This window comes from Chelonia mydas, chromosome 20, assembly GCF_015237465.2.
Source record: "Chelonia mydas isolate rCheMyd1 chromosome 20, rCheMyd1.pri.v2, whole genome shotgun sequence".
In the NCBI taxonomy this organism is placed as follows: Eukaryota; Metazoa; Chordata; order Testudines; family Cheloniidae; genus Chelonia; species Chelonia mydas.
Genome location: NC_051260.2, coordinates 13,780,577 through 13,800,333, shown reverse-complemented (window position 1 = coordinate 13,800,333; position 19,757 = coordinate 13,780,577). Strand labels below are relative to the sequence as shown.

At 47.7% G+C, this 19,757-nt stretch overlaps 1 protein-coding gene across 1 annotated transcript in view; it reads right to left on the bottom strand.

Annotated features, from left to right (window-relative positions):
* The window catches only part of TECR (trans-2,3-enoyl-CoA reductase), a 44,892-nt gene extending 25,346 nt beyond the window's left edge, over positions 1-19,546 (bottom strand). Inside the window, exon 1 of the mRNA XM_037887701.2 lies at positions 19,344-19,546. Within this exon, the coding sequence (XP_037743629.1) occupies positions 19,344-19,358 (15 nt within the window). The 5' untranslated portion in view covers positions 19,359-19,546. The remainder of the gene's footprint in view (positions 1-19,343) is intronic.
* Between the last annotated feature and the right edge of the window lie 211 nt (positions 19,547-19,757).

Genomic DNA, 19,757 nt, shown 5'->3' with positions numbered 1-19,757 from the left:
CATCGTGAGCCCAGGGCCTAAAACTCTGCTTGCTGTAATTATTTAAGAGACCACAGGCGGGGGTAGGGTGAAGGTGTTCTGGTGTAAATGGCACATGCCATTACTGTACAGATGGACTGTGGTTTTCCAGCAACGGCTGACACTATGACTCAGACTCCAAAGTCCAGGCTGGTGACTAGGAAGGACAAACAGGTGTCTGGGGAGGAGCCAGCTGCCCCACAAGTGAAGACAGGAATTTTCACCTAGGCAGCACTTTTCATCTGAGAATCTCAAAGGTGGGTCAGTATCATTATCCCCATTTCACAGAGGGGGAAACTGAGGCACAAAATGATATACCCGAGGTTTCACAATCCGTCAGGGCGGGGCCATAAACAGAACCCAGATCTGCCAACTTCCACCCCCTGGCTCTAACCACTGGAAACACTGCTGCTCCCCAGGATGGAGACAGCAAAACTGGCACATGCTTTAGAAGGGAGCGTCTGGTATGTGGGCTTCTGAGAGAGATTGGCTGCTGGGCCCACCCAGCATGCTCAGTATGTTGAATACTAATCCTCCCAGGACCCAGAGAAGGAGGTTCTTAGGGAAGGACAGAATCCAGGGATGGTTGGGGAGAGGCCATTCTCACGGACACTGGTTGCAGGGGGATCTTAGGCTCGGCACACAGCGTCTGGAACAGTGCGTGCTGTGGGGCAGAGAGCCAAAGCCCCCAGGAAGCTGTGGGCTGCCTCATCCATGTTTATTAGGGGAAGAGCTGGCCAGAAGTGGAGGGCATAGCATGTGGTAAAGCGTCAAGCAGCTGCGGCTCAGTGCATGCTGGGAGCAGAACCCAGAATCCATGTGTAGTCTCAGAACCAGATGCAGAGCTCAGCACGCTCTTGTCTGTGCTTAACGGTCAGCGACACCAATTGCTGAACTGGGGCTATTCCCCAGAGTGGAGACGAGGCCCAGGAGACAGCCGGGATGGGGATGGAGTTCTATTTCCCCATTTACCAGGCTCTCTTCTAGTTAACACTGAATGAGGAGATGAGCTGATCATATTCCTGTAAGAAGCACGAGCCATCTCTGGGATATGGACTGGATCTCATGGTCAGTGCATGTGAGGGCTTTAATACAGGGACAGTCTCATCCGCACAGGGGAATTTCTCCTAAAGGAGCAGCATTCCCTTTGTGGGGCACCAACGGCTGGACAATGAAGGAACTCTTCTGCTGGAGGATTGCAACGTCAGCAGCTAGTGGCTGTCAGTGCACGGCACAGCTACCATAGGGCAGGAGATTCTTCCACCTGAAACACAGCTTCACCCTAGCCCCCTTTAGCACTCCATGTCCCCTTAGGCTAGGGAGTGTGTTGCGCACTCAGTGCTCCTGCATGGGGCTGTCTGGCCATCAGGAAGCTGCATCTCTAAAAGCCTCATTTACCCTGATCTGTTAGAGCAGAGGGTCCCAGAGGCAGTTCCACTGAACTGGCGACCGAAAATGGAAGGGGCCCCACCCATGGGAAACCCAGCACTGGGTTAGGCCTGCTTTGGCAGGCCCACTGCAGAGCACCTGCAGAGCTGCTGTTTCTAGGACATCCTTGACAGGTACCAGAAAGGACGTTCTAATGAGGAGAGACAAGCAACAGTGGCTGTCTGTGTCTTAGTGCTGTGACAATGACCACTCACAAGACGCCTCACTAGCTGTAGCAGCGAGCAGACCTTAGCATCAAGAACCAACCAGAGAAGCTATGACCAATCTGTACAGAGTGCCTGGTTCAGAAGACACTTCTTGGTAAATTAAGTGGTGGCCAGATCCCCTCTGGAGCTTCCTAGAGGAGTCTCCAGCTCTCCCCATCTTGGAAGCACCATCACTCATGACACCCCTCCTGGCAGCAAGAGGGGCTGGTCAAGGCGCCCCTCCAGAAGCAGTCACAGTCCTTGAGTTGTTCAGAGGCCTGTACCCTAAAAGGGATTTACACCACAGTCAGCCTTCTCTAGGTTCCTGGATATCAGTAGAGTCATGCAATGCTCAATTCCCTAGCCTCTAATGCCAAAGCCTCCCTTGCACAGATCCTTCCACGATTCAATTCATTTTACCACCGGTTGCACCTGTCCCGTAAGAATCTGGTTTTAAGAGGCTACAAAGACCACACTCCAAACTGAAGAGCAGAGACAGGGAGAACTCTGAAGGCTGAATGTGGGGCTGCAAACCCAAATATCTTCCCCCACTAGCAGGGACCCCAGAAAGATCAGATCAAATGAGGGGAGAGAACAAAAGCTGTAGAAGACAGTGAATCCTGTACATTACAGCAAAGGAGGATAGAAAAGTGGGGACTGGGGGGGTACACGGCTTCTTTAAAAGGAAAAATTGGGGTGATAAATTAACAATAGAAGTTTGGGTCTAATCTACCAACTTTTCCTGGAAGACCCAATGGATAGAGAACTTGTAAGAGGACAACATCACAAGCACCAAGGACGTGAAACCTGAGCACTGAGAAGTGATTTGCATTCAGACCACTGAAAATTTTGGTTTTGCACAACAGCGATTTAACATGAAAGCCTAACAAACAGTGGGAAGGAACGTTCTTTGGTAACTGTTTGGCACCTTCATCCAAAACCCCAACCTGTTCTATTAAGGGCTGAGAAAGCTCCCAGGTTAGCTCTGGTCTTCCATGAGGACTGTAGCATAAGACAGGATGAGAAGGCTAGATAGTCATGATATTTTTAGAGGAGGGGGTGAACTAAGTGAGGAAAAATAACTTTTAGATGAACTTTCAAAGAAGCAAACAAAGGCATGAGCCCAACTCCTTCCCAATCATCCCCACATGCAGATCACTGTTAAGCTACTCATCAGAAGAACGGTGCCAGGCTGGCAGGTGAAAGTAGCAGAGCTGTTTATAAAAAAGATCCTACAACATGGCCTTGTTAGTACAGGCCTGATGCCAGCAAACAGTGGGCTCTGCAGCCTTCAAAGCAGCAAAGGAAGGGCCACTAGACTTCAGCCCTTTCCTCCTAGCCTTTGCTAATGCCAATGGGACGCGCATTGCAAAATCCACAAGCTCCAAAGGGCATGGAGCAGAAAGCAGGGAAGAGACACACACCAAAAATCCTTGTCTGGGAGAGCCAGTCACAGCCCACAAGGCAGAGAGCTGCTGCAGCAGGGGCCCCTCCCTCTGTACAGGGTGAACTCAGAGACTGGAGACCTCTTCTGGGGCAGACTCCACTCCTTCCCCCCTTCAAGGGTAACCACATACAGCACTGGAATGTGGGAACTTTATCCCTTAACTCCTGCTAATTGGGAACATAAACAGCCTCAGTGTGTGCCTGGCCATCAGACGCTCATGGAACTTCTCAACCAAGGCAGACATAGCCCCGTAATCTGCTCCACCTTGTTAGGTGTAACGTGCAGCACAGTTCTGCATTCCATTCACTCAGGGCCCACAATAGCATGTTTCACTCTGACTCAAGTTTGCTTCTCCTCCCTCAGTGCTCAGCCCACATGTGGAAAGCAACGACCACGTTATGATCTCCGTTACATCATGGCAAATCCACTGGAGCCAGCAGAATTACACTAGATTTACACCCGTATAAGTGACAGCAGAATCTGGCCCACGTTTCACACACGCAGCCTGTACAAACTTGGTACTTGGAATCGGATCAAGGGGTCAGACTTACAGCACGATGGAGGTGTTTGGGCACTTGCAGTGATCTATATCTTGGCAGGTGGATGGCACTTGTCCCAGACATATATTGGCAGTGAGAGTTATTTTCCCATCCCCTGTGGGTGCGTTTGAAATAGCAACAGGGTAGAAGGAGCAAGAGCTATAGACATCCACGTTAGTTCTGAAAAACTGTCCATTAGAACAGGAGAAAATAAAGATATTTTTAGAGGGCAAAAGCATCATAGAGCAGTAGAATCATCAGCCAGTGGAGTGAGGAAGGTGTGTGAGAAAAGACCCGATACAGAAAAGACTTGTGCTGGAATTATCTTTATAAAAGAAGATACAAGAACAGCCCTGCTGGGTCAGGCCAATGCTGCATCTAGCCCAGTGTCCTATCTTCTGATGGTTAGGCAGATAGATGCCTGGGGCACATGGAAGGGATGAGCTTGGGGCTAAAGTACAGGAGTGGGGGGGTCAAGACTGCTGGGTTCTACTCCCAGCTTTGACATCGATCAAGTCCTTTCCCCTCTCCGCCCCTCAACTTCTCCCTCATAAAATGGAGGTGGTGATACTGACCTAGCTCAAAGGGTTGAAGTTTAATTAATTAATGGTTGTAAAGAGCTTTGAAAGCATTATTGCAGGGCCAGATTTTCAAGAGCTCTTACTGTGACACTACGCCCCCATATTCTTCATAGAGATATTGTTATGATAGGATTATGGCATAACTAAGATGTGTTCTATGCAAGATGGACCACGTGAGAGATCATTGGAAAGGTTATGATTTACTGAATATGATTATCCTATCCTGTTGGGAAGGGCCATTAGGGCAAACAATACGTCTTTGAAGACGCTAATCTCCCACCTTCCTGGGAAGCTGCAAACAGCCTCCGAGTTATGGCTGAAGGGACATGTGACCAAGTTACCTGGTACTAGACTCCATGATGATACGAGTGTTTTTCCACTGATTGGGGGTGGGAATCACATTGCTGGGATTATTTTTCACTTATCAGTGTTGAATTTCATCTGCTATTTTGTTGTTGCCCAGTCACCCAATTGTGTGAAATCCCTTTGTAACTCTTCGCACTCAACTTTGGACTTAACTGTCTTGAATAATTTTGTATCATGTGCAAACTTTGCCTCTTCACTATTCACTGCCTTTTCCAGATCATTAATGAATATGTTGACCAGCACAGGCCCCAGTACAGTTCCTTAACCTCTCTCCATTATGAAAACGGACCCATTTATTTCTACCCTTCATTTCCTGTCTTTTAACCAATTGCTGATCCATGAGAGGACCTTCCCTCTTATCCCATGACTATTTAGTTTCCTTAAGAGTCTTTGGAGAGGCACTTTGTCAAAGGCTTTCTTAAAATCCAAGTACATTATATACCCTGGATCTGCCTTATCCACGTGCTTGTTGACTCCCTCAAAGAATTCTAATAGACAGGTGAGTCACGACTTCCCTTTACAAAAGCTGTGTTGACTCTTCCCCCAACAAATCGTGTTCATCTATGCGTCTGATAATTCTGTTGTTTACTATAGTTTCAGCCAATTAGCCAGGGACTGAAGTTAGGTTTACCGGCCTGTAAATTATCAGGATCACCTTTTGAGCCCTTTTTAAAAGTCAGGCTTACATTAGCTACTTTCCAGTCATTTGGTACAGAGGCATGTTTCAGTGATAGGTTACATACTACAGTTAATAGTTCGCAATTCTGTATTTGAGTTCCTTCAGAACTCTTGGGTGAATACCATCAGGTCCTGGTAACTTTTATTACTATTTATCAATTTGTTCTAAAACCTCTGCTATTGACTCATCAGTGTGGGGACAGCACTTCAGATTTGTTGCCCAAAAAGGAGAGCTCTGATGAGGAGATCTCCCCTACATTCTCTGTAGTGAAGACCGATGCAAAGAATTCATTTAGCTTCACTGCAATGACCTTGTATTCCCTGAACGCTGCTTTAAAACCTTGGTCATCTAGTGGCCCCACTGCCTTTTTGGCAGGCTTCTGTTTCTTAAAAAAAATCTTACTGTCAGTTTTTGCATCTTTAGCAAGTTGCTTCTCAAATTATTTCTTCCCGTCTTATTATACTTTTACACATACCCTGCTGGAGTTTGTGCTCCTTCCTATTATCCTCACCAGGATCTGCGTTCCAAGTTTTAAAAGGTGTCTTTTTGGGTACGTCTACACTGCAGTTAGACACCCACAGCTGGCCCATGCCAGCTGACTCGGGCTCATGGAGCTGTTTGTGGTGTAGACTTTCGGGCTCAAGCTGCCCAGAGCTCTGGGACTCTCCCACTTCGCAGGGGCCTAGAACTGAAGCTCCAGCCAGAGCCTGAACATCTACTCTGCAATTAAACAGCCCCTTAGCCCAAACCCCGTGAGCCTGAGTCAGTTGGCATGAACCAGCCGGGGGTTTTTAATTGCAGTTAGACATACCCATAGCCTCTAACAGCCTTCAGTATTCTGCTGTTTAGCCATGATGGCATTTTTTTGGTCCTCTTAGTCTTTTGTGATTTGGGGTATACAGTTAGTCTGAGCCTCTATTATGGTGTTTTTAAGTAGTCCCATACCACTTGCAGGCATTTAACCCTTGTGGCAGCTCCTTTTAATTTCTAAGAAGTGTCCTCATTTTTGTGTAGTTCCCCTTTTTAAAGTTAAACATTACTGTAGTGGGATTTTTTGGTATTATCCCCCCTACAAGGATGTTAGATTTAACCACTTTATGGTTATTACCACTATTACCAAGCAGTTCAGATATAGTTACCTCTTGGACCAGATCCTGTGATCCACTTAAGACTAAATCAAGAATTACCTCTCCCCTTGTGGGTTCCCAGGACCAGCTGCTCCAGGAAGCAGTCATTTATGCTGTCTAGAAATGTTATCTCTGTATCACACTTTAAGGGGACATTTACCCAGTAAATATGAGGCTAGTTGAAGTCACCCATTATTACTGCACTTTCTGCTTTTGTAGCCTTTCAAACCTCCCTGAGCATTTCACAATCATTGTCACTCAGTCTCCTCCTTAAGACCAGACTCCTTTCCTCTGAAGTCCTGTCCTGTACGGTCTTGAGTTCTTATTTTTTTAAAGCCAGATTCTCCTCTCATTTACACCCTGCAAAATCTGGAGCAACTCCATCATCTCCAGCAGTTACCCCAGATTAAGAAAGGAGGGCTTTAAACTAGGTTCACCGGGGGAAGGAGACCAAAGCCCTGAGTTAAGTGGGGAAGTGGGATACCAGGAGGAAGCACGAGCAGGAGTGCATGAGAGGGGAGGGCTCCTGCCTCATACTGAGAAAGAGGGGCGATCAGCAGGTTATACACAAATGCACGAAGCCTGGGAAACAAGCAGGGAGAACTGGAAGTCCTGGCCAAGTCAAGGAATTATGATGTGATTGGAATAACAGAGACTTGGTGGGATAAGTCACATGATTGGAGTACTGTCATGGATGGATATAAGCTGTTCAGGAAGGACAGGCAGGGCAGAAAATGTGGGGGAGTTGCACTATATGTAAGAGAGCAGTATGAATGCTCAGAGCTCAAGTATGAAACTGCAGAAAAACCTGAGAGTCTCTGGATTAAGTTTAGGACTGTGAGCAACAAGGGTAATGTCGTGGTGGGAGTCTGCTATCGACCACTGGACCAGGGGGATGAGGTGGACAAGGCTTTCTTCCAGCAACTCGCAGAAGTTACTAGATCGCAGGCCCTGGTTCTCATGGGAGACTTCAATCACCCTGATAACTGCTGGGAGAGCAATACAGCGGTGCACAGACAATCCAGGAAATTTTTGGAAAATGTAGGGGACAATTTCCTGGTGCAAGTGCTGGAGGAACCAACTAGGGACAGAGCTCTTCTTGACCTGCTGCTCACAAACCAGGAAGAATTAGTAGGGGAAGAAAAAGTGGATGGGAACCTGGGAGGCAGTGACCACGAGATGGTTGAGTTCAGGATCCTGACACTAGGAAGAAAGGAAAGCAGCAGAATACGGACCCTGGACTTCAGAAAAGCAGACTGACTCTCTCAGGGAACTGTTGAGCAAGATCCCCTGGGAGAATAACATGAGGGGGAAAGGAGTCCAGGAGACCTGGCTGTATTTTAAAGAATCCTTATTGAGGTTACAAGGACAAACCATCCCGACGTGTAGAAAAAATAGTAAATATGGCAGGCGATCAGCTTGGCTTAACAGTGAAATCCTTTCTGATCTTAAACACAAAAAAGAAGCTTACAAGAAAAGGAAGATCGGACAAATGACTGGGGAAGAGTAAAAAAATATTGCTCGGGCATGCAGGAGTGAAATCAGGAAGGCCAAATCACACCTAGAGTTGCAGCTAGCAAGAGATGTTAAGAGTAACAAGAAGGGTTTCTTCAGGTATGTTAGCAACAAGAAAAAAGTCAAGGAAAGTGTGGGCCCCTTACTGAATGAGGGAGGGAACCTAGTGACAGAGGAAGTGGAAAAAGCTAATGTTCTCAATGCTTTTTTTGCCTCTGTCTTCACGAACAAGGTCAGCTCCCAGACTACTGCACTGGGCAGCACAGCAGGGGGAGAAAAGAAGTGGTTCGGGACTATTTAGAAAAGCTGGACGTGCACAAATCCATGGGGCTGAATGCATTGCATCCAAGAGTGCTAAAGGAGTTGGCGGATGTGATTGCAGAGCCATTGGCCATTATCTTTGAAAACTCATGGCGATCGGGGGAAGTCCCGGACGACTGGAAAAAGGCTAATGTAGTGCCCATCTTTAAAAAAGGGAAGAAGGAGGATCCTGGGAACTACAGGCCAGTCAGCTTCACCTCAGTCCCTGGAAAAATCATGAAGCAGGTCCTCAAGGAATCAATTCTGAAGCACTTAGAGGAGAGGAACGTGATCAGGAACAGTCAGCATGGATTCACAAAGGGCAAGTCATGCCTGACTAATCTAATTGCCTTCTATGATGAGATAACTGGTTCTGTGGATGAAGGGAAAGCAGTGGATGTGTTGTTCCTTGACTTTAGCAAAGCTTTTGACACTGTCTCCCACAGTATTCTTGCCAGCAAGTTAAAGACGTATGGGCTGGATGAATGGACTATAAGGTGGATAGAAGAAAGCTGACTAGATTGTCGGGCTCAACGGGTAGTGATCAATGGCTCCATGTCTAGTTAGCAGCCGGTATCAAGTGGAGTGCCCCAAGGGTCGGTCCTGGGGCCGGTTTTGTTCAATATCTTCATAAATGATCTGGAGGATGGTGTGGATTGCACCCTCAGCAAGTTTGCAGATGACACTAAACTGGGAGGAGAGGTAGATATGCTAGAGGGTAGGGACAGGTTACCGAGGGACCTAGACAAATTGGAGGATTGGACCAAAAGAAATCTGATGAGGTTCAACAAGGACAAGTGCAGAGTCCTGCACTTAGGACGGAAGAATCCCATGCACCGCTACAGATTAGGGACCGAATGGCTCGGCAGCAGTTCTGCAGAAAAGGACCTAGGGGTTACAGTGGACGAGAAGCTGGATATGAGTCAACAGTGTGCCCTTATTGCCAAGAAGGCCAATGGCATTTTGGGATGTATAAGTAGGGGCATTGCCAGCAGATCGAGGGACGTGATCGTTCCCCTCTATTCGACACCGGTGCGGCCTCATCTGGAGTACTGTGTCCAGTTTTGGGCCCCACATTACAAGAAGGATGTGGAAAAATTGGAAAGAGTCCAGCGGAGGGCAACAAAAATGATTAGGGGACCGGAACACATGACTTATGAGGAGAGGCTGAGGGAACTGGGGATGTTTAGTCTTCAGAAGAGAAGAATGAGGGGGGATTTGATAGCTGCTTTCAACTACCTGAAAGGGGGTTCCAAAGAGGATGGCTCTAGACTGTTCTCAGTGGTAGCAGATGACAGAATGGTCTCAAGTTGCAGTGGGGGAGGTTTAGGTTGGATATTAGGAAAAACTTTTTCACTAGGAGGGTGGTGAAACACTGGAATGCGTTACCTAGGGAGGTGGTGGAATCTCCTTCCTTAGAAGTTTTTAAGGTCAGGCTTGACAAAGCCCTGGCTGGGATGATTTAATTGGGGATCAGTCCTGCTTTGAGCAGGGGTTTGGATTAGATGACCTCCTGAGGTCCATTCCAACCCTGATATTCTATGATTCTATGAATTTGGCCCTCAGATTTGCAATGCATCTTTGTAGCTGCACAAAACATCATGTGCAAAGTTTACAGGACCACAGGCCAGAGTTCAGCACCCAACGTGCTCCCAGCCCCATGTGCTGAGTGCTTTTGAAAACCAGGCCCCTTATTTTGGTGCCTGAATTGAAGCTTGGCTTTTTTTAAAAAAAATATATCTGGCTCCAAATAAATCATTAATCCAACCCCGTAAGTTGTCCTGCGGTTATTGCAACCGACAGCAGAGCTTGATTTTGCATGAAGTGAAGTGGCAGTGGCATCTCTTTTATACTGTGCTGTATGATGTTTATTTCATAGCCGTGCTGGCTCTCCAGTTATAGCAAGCAACAGGTGTTTCTCTTGGCAGAGCTTGGGAGCTTCGCTTGGGAGCATGACTCTGCAGAGGGCAGCAATAATGGAAACCCCGGCACAAGCCTTAGCCAGAGACAATTTCCAGCAAGAGGGTCTTTCTGAGCAATCACATAACTGATTGTGGAAAGTTCTGAAATCCATGGTAAACAGGGGGTGGGGAGACATCTATGGTACTTATCTGGCCCTGTTACCATGGTACCCAAGGATCTCACAATCTTCAATTTATTTATCCTCACAGTCCCCCTGTGAGGCAGGGCAGTGCCATTATCTGCATTATACAGATGGGGAACTCAGACACAGAGAGACTAAGTGACTTGTCCAAGGTCATGCAGAAAGTCAGCTGCAGAGCAGGGAAATGAAACGGGGTCTCCAAAGTTCTTGGCTAGCACCTGAACCACCGATGCTCAAAATTATTTCAGTGGGCACCATGACAGGGCAAGACAAAAGGGTGCCTGCCTCACCAACTGGACTCTGCTGACACGAGAAGACTGGCTCAAGGACACTTGCAGAAGTGGGGGGTCTCATGTGGGCAAGAGCAGCAGGTTAACATATAACAGGCTTTTGGGGAGGATGCATTCCTGATATGCACGTGAGCTCAGCCAGTCAGTTGGCAATTTCACCAGCCAGCAGCTCCTTCAGGGGGTATGAAAACCAGAACAAGACAGAGCCAGCAGAGATGGGCCCTGGAATAGGGGGCAGGCCTGGTGTTTGGGGCGACACTGTGCTCAGAGGCTTTGTAAGATGTCAGAATCCAGGTGTGACTGTATTTTGGTATTAGGCAGCTGTGTCCACTCCCCAGCTTCAACCGCATCCTGCTTTCTATGGAGCTGCTGATCCCAAGCGGTGCAGATAGCCAAAAGCACGATTAAGTTGCAACATTAAAAAAAAAAAAAAAACCCAGGCCCGTCTCTACAGTTTATATAAATGCTTATCAAGCTGGGCTCCTGTTTCAGGAGGGCTTTTACTGCTAAATACCATGCTAAGCCAGGGCAGGATAGGACCTAACTGAAAACAGAATAAATCAAAAAACATCTGTTTGGCATCAAAGAGCCAACAGCACCCTCTTGCGTACACATGAAGGACCTAGTGCTAAAGAGACTCCAACACCCTCATCTGGATCTGAGGAGTAATTACACGCTAACCTTCCCATCACATCACTGGAGTAGTACCGCTAGAGGCAAGGCAGAGATCTGTACGACAGCACCAGGCAAGAATAAGACCCCCACTGTGGTAGGCACTCTACAGCAGGGGTCTCAAACTCAATTTACCTTAGGGCGAGTGCCAGTCCTCAAATCCTCTCAGCGGGCCAATATCATCACTGAAGGTGGTGTTCAGAAAAGAAAACGTTTATATTGTATTTTTTATTTCAAATTTCTTAGAAATAATAAAACTGTCATACAGCTTTATACAATTCTTCACCTGCCATGGCTGACTGCCCGGCAACTAGTGATGGTATCTCTGTCCCTCTCCGCTAGCCAATGGGAGCTGTGCACCGACCACAGTGGGGAGGTTCTCGGGCAGCAGCTGGCCTGTGGGCCGGGACTTTGAGACCCCTGCTCTACAGACACAAGCGAGAGACAACCCCTGGTCTGGAGTACTTAGGAAACAGCCATTGACACAAGGCCCAACATTTTAAATATGATAACAAGCTTTTATATATACACATGGAAACATTTTCTTTTAAAGTGCAAACAACTGTTTTAAGAATGTGCGTCGCCAGTGGTGTTTGCAACCCAGCCATGGCTACTAACCACCTGAAGGTGAAAAGGACTGTATGAACAGCACAAACTGATTTAAATCACTTTTGTTGTCTGAGCAGCAAGAAATGCAGAGGAAACAGAATAGTGACAAGTGCAATTTTATAAACTGTTCCGGGGGAAGTAATAACAAGGAAAAGACCTTTCTTTTATAGCACCTATTTAAAAAAAAAAAACAATGGAGAGAGTGGCCCTTTGATTTGCCCAATTCAAGACCTCTCTGCTAGGAACAAGCACCTGAAGTTTACCAAACCCCTGCTGGCAGGTTTATTCACAATGCACCCTCCTCCTCTGCCGGCAGTATGAGTGTCTGCAAGTATCAGGGGGTTGCCGTGTTAGTCTGTATCCACAAAAACAACAAGGAGTCTGGTGGCACCTTAAAGACGAACAGATTTATTTGCTCAAATAAATCTGAAAGACTAACAGATTTATTTGAGCAAATAAATCTGTTCGTCTTTAAGGTGCCACCAGACTCCTTGTTGTTAGTGTCTGCAAGAGGATTAGAGATGAAGCATGGACAGGAGCAGAGCACTGAGGGCAACCACAGAAAGGGAGGTCACTTGATCTTTATTTGCTGTGAGGCAATAGCATTAAAGAACAGCATCAGCTGAAGAGATGTAAGCCAGACCAAATAAACGTGTTTGGCTGTGGGCACCATGCCCACCTGCTCCATCAGATCGATATCCACCCATGAACAGGGCACTGATATTTACAAGCACCCTGCTCCTTGTAGATTTCCAAGAAGCACATGGGGATCACAAATCAACCCAGAACCCTGCGTTTGCCAAGGTGGGATCCCATCCATTGTGCATCGCTCCTCTCCCTGAGGAGCTGATCAATATTTTGGATACAGGAGGAATGGGGAATTTAAGAGTTAGTTTTTAGAGCAGGAGTTTTGGACAATCCCACCCCAGAAACTCCAACCAAATTCTATTAATACTTGGCACTTAGAGGGGCTTTACATCTTGGGATCGCAGCACACTTTACAAAGGTCAGTACTGTTACCCCCATTTAACAGATGGGTAAATGGAGGCAAGGAGACAGTGATATGACTGGCACATAAGGTGTCAGTGGCAAAGCCAGTCTCCTAACTCCCAGTCTGGTGCCTGATCTCAAATTCCATACTGGTCTGCAGAGTTTCTGACTGGCTACGCTAACAATAGGACAGAGATGCTGGTTGAAGTTTCTGGGAGACGTAATACCAGTTGTGAGTTTGTCCTGAAAGGTCTCATCACTCTACTGCATTCCTAGGGCCACTTACCACATTAGTTCTAGCCTCATCAATGGCTCTCCATGAGCAGTGGCATTGCACTGGCTTTTGAAGTTGCATCCCAGTGCAACCCACAAGCAGGTTAATCCTTCAGCAGCATTAGCAGGAGCTGCCAGATGCAGAGCAGCTAGGGGACAGGCTTCAAAGAAGCACTTCCATCAAGAAATCCCAGAACTATTATGTTCCAGCCACAGAAAAGATTAAAATTGCCTCCTCCAGAGCATTCTTCAAGGTGACCAGAGAAGAGAGGGGAAATGTGTGTTCCCTTTGTTTCTCTGGGATGTAGACACTGAAGGCGGCTGTGTCAGGTTTTAATATTACAAGTTAGGTCATGTCTACTAAGAAGTGGGGAACTGGGCAGATGAGGACACCACACATACCAAAAAAGAGAATCCCAACTGATTAATAGGGGCAGTGATTTTTATTCTGCCTGTTGGTCTCTTAACACCCTCACACAGCAGCAAAAAGAGAATAGATTCAATGTCTGAAAGACCCTTTGCTTCTTTTATTTGGAGTAGAGTTAGACACCCAATTCCACAATTAATAATTTGGCATCTTAAACAGTTTTTCTTTCTTTAAAAGATTTTTAAAACCCTTGCTGTACCCTGAACGTTGCCTTAGGGGAGTTGTTGTTCAAGGAATACAAAGGCTAAGGGGCCATCAGCGGTTTGTTAAAGTGACACTGTTTGACAGTTGTTTGCACACACTGATTCATCCAGGGCTTTAATTCCCAGGCTGCTCAGCAAAGAAAGTCCTTGCGGGAAGCTCCAAGATTCCCAGTACCCAGGCACTGGACCTTGGCATGCTGGGGAGTTTAAACTTAGCTATCTAACTGATGACTCCAAAGACCGTAGAGGTCAGTGTCTGTTACCACAGCTCATCAGATTTATGTATGTTATATACTGGATATGCTGTCCTCCTGGAAGTGTACTGTCCCACCTAATTTTTGGTCCTCTATAATGCATTGCTACATTCAGGCCTAGTAACAAGTGCTTTATGTTGTTTGCAAGCCGAGATCCACAGACCATCAGCTTTCAAATGAGATTTGATACAACACTTCTTTCCGCCTCTAGCTGGTCATGAGGCGTTAACCTTGGAAGTCACATCATTCTGATTACCCGCTCTTGCTCCTCCCCCCCACTACTTGACTCCCATATGCTTTGACAGCCTTACTACAACAGCCATTACTTTACACTGTCTCAAAGAGGTGAAGCCAGCAGTACATTAGTATGCAGAAGTGGGAGATAATGCATTGATTGTTAGCTCCAGACGACTGGAAATATTAGCTGGTAAAGTCACGCAGGCAGCTTCACCTCTATAATTCCTTGGAGGTAGATCCAACTGTGCCGTGGGTCTGATGTGCCCAACTGACAGCCTCCCTGTCCTGAAGAACTTGTTTTCTAAAGGCACAAGAAGATAAAACACAGACCAGGCAGAGTTTCATAGTTTCAGGCCAGAAGGGACCACTAGATCATCCAGTCTGACCTGGAGAGCACAGGCTATTCCATTTCACCCAGATACCGCAATACTGAGCCCAATGATTTCAATTAGACGAAAGCACTTCAGTCCTCAGGAGACCAAGAGAGACCAAAGTGCCTGTGATGGCAGCAAACTGATTAGGTGAGATAGGCCCAGCTGACCCTAGCAGACGATCCAGCTTGAAGAGGAGTCTCCCATCAAAAGGATCACAAGGGGGCTACAGAGCCAACTAAAGCTCAAGTGTGCATGCATAACAACCCTCCCAAGGCTCAATGGGCCATCTCCCCTCCTGCGGGCCTAACAAGCAACCCCACACACCCACTTCTCACCCCCTCCCTGTGGTTCACAGCAGCAACAAGACGCTACTGGTACAAGAAACAGGACATTAAGCGGAGATGCACTAGTTTTTACACACGCACACACACATACACACACACACACCTGGCCAAGGTGGGAAGTCTCCCCATCATGAGTGCCTTTGAGTGGGAAAACCTCGTTTCCATTTACAAGCCTTCCTAACAATTAGGTTACATTTTGAGCTCTCTTGGCACGAAAAAGGGCTAGAGATATTTTAAGAAAATGAAAAGCTTAAGTGTTCTCCAGCAGGCACTGAATGATCTGGACCAAGGTTGGCAAACAGCGATCTATTGAAAGCTGCACACTCAAGAGTAAGAGCTTACTAATCCCCTGAAAGTAGATTTTAAATCAACTCAATTGATTTGGTCACTAGGTCTCATTGAAGGGAGTCCAGCAAGCCAAATTGTGTCTTTTCTGCTTTTTGCTAGAAAGTGGTGCAAAAACATTAAGACTTCTTGAACTCTGAAATGGAAACACCATCCAATTCACTGCCAGTCTGGTAGAAAAGTATACTCAACATCACATTGACCTCATACAGCAAGTTACTTGGTAGATTTTAATGGCAAGGCCAAAAATGCAAAGTCAGCTGCAACTTTAATTATGGAGCAATTACCACGCCTCTGTCATATTGCTCCATCCTTAGCAATAATAGGAGAGAGAGAGAGAGAGAGAACACTTATTGCAAAATCTAAGCTAGCCTGGGGGATCCCTTTATGCCATTTATACACAGGCAGCATGAGATGTGCCAAAGTGTCACCCTGAAGAAGGAAGCAAGATTCAATATATTTCAAGAGTCTCATCAGTAACCAGCGATACAGATTGTTTTACTGACTACCCAGTACAAGTCCTCACAAATGGACCATTATGGAAGCTCTTCTCCCTCTCCACACATCCCCTCTGCTCAAAGCAACCACAAAACATTATTTCTATTATGGCAGGACCTCACAGCCTTAGTCCTCCCAGACCAGGACCCAATTGTACTAGGTGCTGCACAAACACAGAACTAAAAGATCCAAAGAGCTCACAATAACCCTGCAAGTTCCACATTCTCAGGGAAGCTCAAAGTTTGCCTCTCTTTCAAAAAAGTTAGTTTGAGCTAGTGTTTCAGAGGTTTCATTACCTAACTGGCTTCTGTGGGTTTCCCTGATCCTCCCAGCACAGCCATGTGCTCAGTAAGAACAAGAGTAAAGGAACCTTGAGGTTTTTAAATACAAAATTGTTAATGAAGCACGTTTAGTGCTACTGTAAATGTGCCCTGAACAGGAGTGGCAGTGCAAGCTTCCCTCTCCTGGAAATATCCTCAGCCTTTATTTGAGATGAGAAGGGAAGTCAGTTTTCTGCAGCTGATTTGAATTATTTTGGGGACTTTCTCTAGCCTGTGTTCTACAGGAAAGCAGACTAGTTGATCACAGTGGCCCCTTCAGACCTTGGAATCTGTGAATCATTGCTGTCTGTTGAGGGTGTCAGCTAAGGCACCAGTTAGTGTCCGTATGGCGGTCAGTGACATGGATGCCTGACTCATGGGAACTGGACTGTAACCCAACAAATTGTTTCACACACAGGTCACTAAAAGCCAATAAGACAGTAAATAAGATTTTTTTCACTCACTACCAACCAGGGCTGAATTTAAACCAGCCACCTAGGAGCACAAGACTCCATAGTCCATTATCACTCCCCTACTGAATGTTCTGCTAGTGGTAACGTGCAGGTGGGAGAGTCGCTTACTCCTACTGACAGGGAGAACAAGACTCACTAGTCTAGAACAGTGACAAGCATCTTCAGGGCTGCAGAGCAATGAGGAGCTCCCGTGGTATCTTTAGAGGCCCTGGTCCGATTAGTCAGATCACACGCCACACCCAATCCAAGCAGCCTTTCCAAGATTTCTCCCAACTCCTCCGTGGTGGGAGTAAAATCAGGGCTTAGAAACTAGAGGCTGACACTGTAAATACATGAGATACAGCGACAGAGAGGGTGCCTCAGGCGATTTCTCCCTTAGTGTGGAATCCTTCCGTTGGAAGACTATGTGCCGAAGGTCCCTGCACGTCCCCCTTCCATGTTTGCTGGGCTCCGTGGTGCCCACTAACATAGGTTGGGAGCCATATAAAAAGGTGTTTAGTGGCAATCCCACTGAGACAATCTACAGTCTGAGAACACAAGCCAGTATTCCTGAACTAGTTCCTTGGGGTGGGCAGAATGTGATGCACAGGTACCTGTTTTCTGAACTGCAAATACAGCTGTCTTTTGGGGGAGTCCTCCTTGCCAGGGAAATCCCAGAACCCCAGGCTTTGGGGAACAAATGGTTCTTCCCTTTTCTATGCTCAGGGAGGTGATCCAAAGGGCACAGAACTATGATAAGGCAGTAAGACAAGCAAAGAAAGAACTGTCCACACTGGTGCAGACCTTTGTCCCCTCTAGCTGCCCAGACTGCTAGGAGCAGCACAAATCCTACACCTCTTTATGTAGCTTTTAATTTTCACCATGTGATTGTCATCTCACCCCTAGGTGTGCCTACAGCTTTCAACTACCTGTATCCTTATTAGTACAACTGCCAGGGATCATTAAAAGCCATAAAAGGTTCAGCTGCCAATTTCAATAGAGGTAAATAGATGGTGTTAAGACCACAGCTGACATGAGCTGACCTGCATGAGGTAACCAGCTCTGCCCTTGTCAGCGAATCAGGAAGAGCATGTCCATGCATACACATCTGTCCTTGAGGGTGGGAAGAGTCAGGAGTACAATGTTCAGTTTGCAGGATACTCTGTCGCACTCCAGATTCTCCTCCCAGATCAAAAGAGCACATGTGGGAGTTATTAAATCTTCCCCTACTTCATGCCCTGCATTCAACATTCTGGTTGGACAAACTGCTGAACTTGCTGAGAGAGCTGTACTTACAGCCAATATTAATAGCCCTGCAAATCTGGGTATATATCTGTTTACAAGACAGGTGCAAGGATTGCTGTGACCTCCTCTCCCCATAGCTGTCCAAGCTGATTTCAGCAGCCTCTCTTTACAGGCTCAAGTAGTTTTCTAGGTTGGTGGGTAATCTGCACACTCACTCCAAAAACATCACTCTGAAAGCAAAGAACTTCAGAACTTTCAAACAATTAAGGAAAGAATAAAAATCATTTTACATTCATATAAGCTGCTTTTATTCGGAAGGAAGACGCCCCAAAGCACTTATACTATATTCATCCAGAACCAGTGAAATGCAACCACTTCTGGCCGTGGGAGGGGAAATTTTTGATCAAAGCCAATGGGCCATGCCCACCTTTTATGAAGACTGCCATAGGATATTTGGCATTCATGCTAATTATAGTAAAAATCTGTTCACATTTCACCAGAAATAACCCCATGAGCAGAAATCTCCTTCTAGAGACCGCAGCAGTGCTTGGACTTGAAATCATTACACAAACCCACTCCTCTTCCTTTCTATTTGAAGGGGGCGGACGGGAGGTAGGGCACAGGGTTGATACACCGGATGGTTCAAGGGAACTTAAGCAGGAATCCAGCCCAAGAGAGATGGTGAGTTACCATCTGACATGTCCACAAGACCCGAAACAGCCACAGAGCCCAAATCCTCCTCTACAGTGGCCAGGGAAGATACTGGGGGTACGCTGAGGCTGCCAGTTCTGCTCCTGCTCAGGGGACAGAGGCGCCCAGCGTTGTCAAGCCAGCACTAAATTCCGCACACGCAGAGGATGGTTCCGAGGGCGACAAGTGCCTTGTTAGTGAGTTAGCTGGCAGTGAATGAAAAGAGGCTGCTCAGGCAGAGGTGGAGCCAGCACGACCCGGTGACTCTGGGGATGCCCCTGCTGGGGGAAGGGACGTGCAGAGAGGGGCACGTGCATGCAAGCTACTGGAGCTGGCACCTGCAACAGTCAAGGGCAGGCAGGTTTGGAAGGACGGGCGGTGGGGGGTATCTGCCCCCCTAGCCAGCAGCCACCCCCCTGCTTGCGATATAAATCCACCCAGCTCATGCGCACCCAGGCCCTTGTCCACCATGTGCGCATGCGTGCTCTCACCCTCCCACCCACATCATTCGCTGAGCGCATGTGCATACGCCTGCTCGTCCAGAGATAAGTTAGGCGCATGCGCACTCTCACCTCTCCGTCACATTTTTCGCGCTTTACGCGTTATGTTCCCCCGCCCACTCATCCCACGCGTGCGCACGAGCGCCGTCTGGCTGGTCTTGCGCATGCGCAGTGGGCGCCCACCGCTTCTCAGGGCGGAGCCTGGGGGGCCGGTTCTCTCGCCGCCGGGCTGAGTGAGGGCCCGCAAAGGGGGCCCCTGCGTTCGAGCGTTGCGCGGCCGGGGCCACGGCCGCCACCGCCGCCTCCTCACCTCATAGTGCTTCATAGTTCCTCCCGCTCCAACCGCTGCTGCTACCGCCGCCGCCTGGCACCCGCTCCCCTCACGTGATTCGTCCCCACTCTCACCTGGGGGGCGGGGTCCGACCAGTCGGAACAGCCAATTGTAGGAGCCAAGCCGCCGAGAGCTGGACAATCAGAGCTCGGGGGGCTCCACGTCCCGCCCCTCCGCTTGCGAGCCCGCCCCAAGCGTCCCCATGGAAACTGAAGCGCGTGACAAGGCTCCGGCCAATCGGAAGCCAGCTAGGTGGGCGGGAATGATGGAACGGCGCGCCAATCCCCTCAGAGCTTTGCCCGCCTGGAGCCAATCAAGACAGAAGGCGCGGAGGCCATAACACGGAAGGGTCAGCTACTCAGCCACGTGGCCGTGGAATAGCCTTTGTCTCTG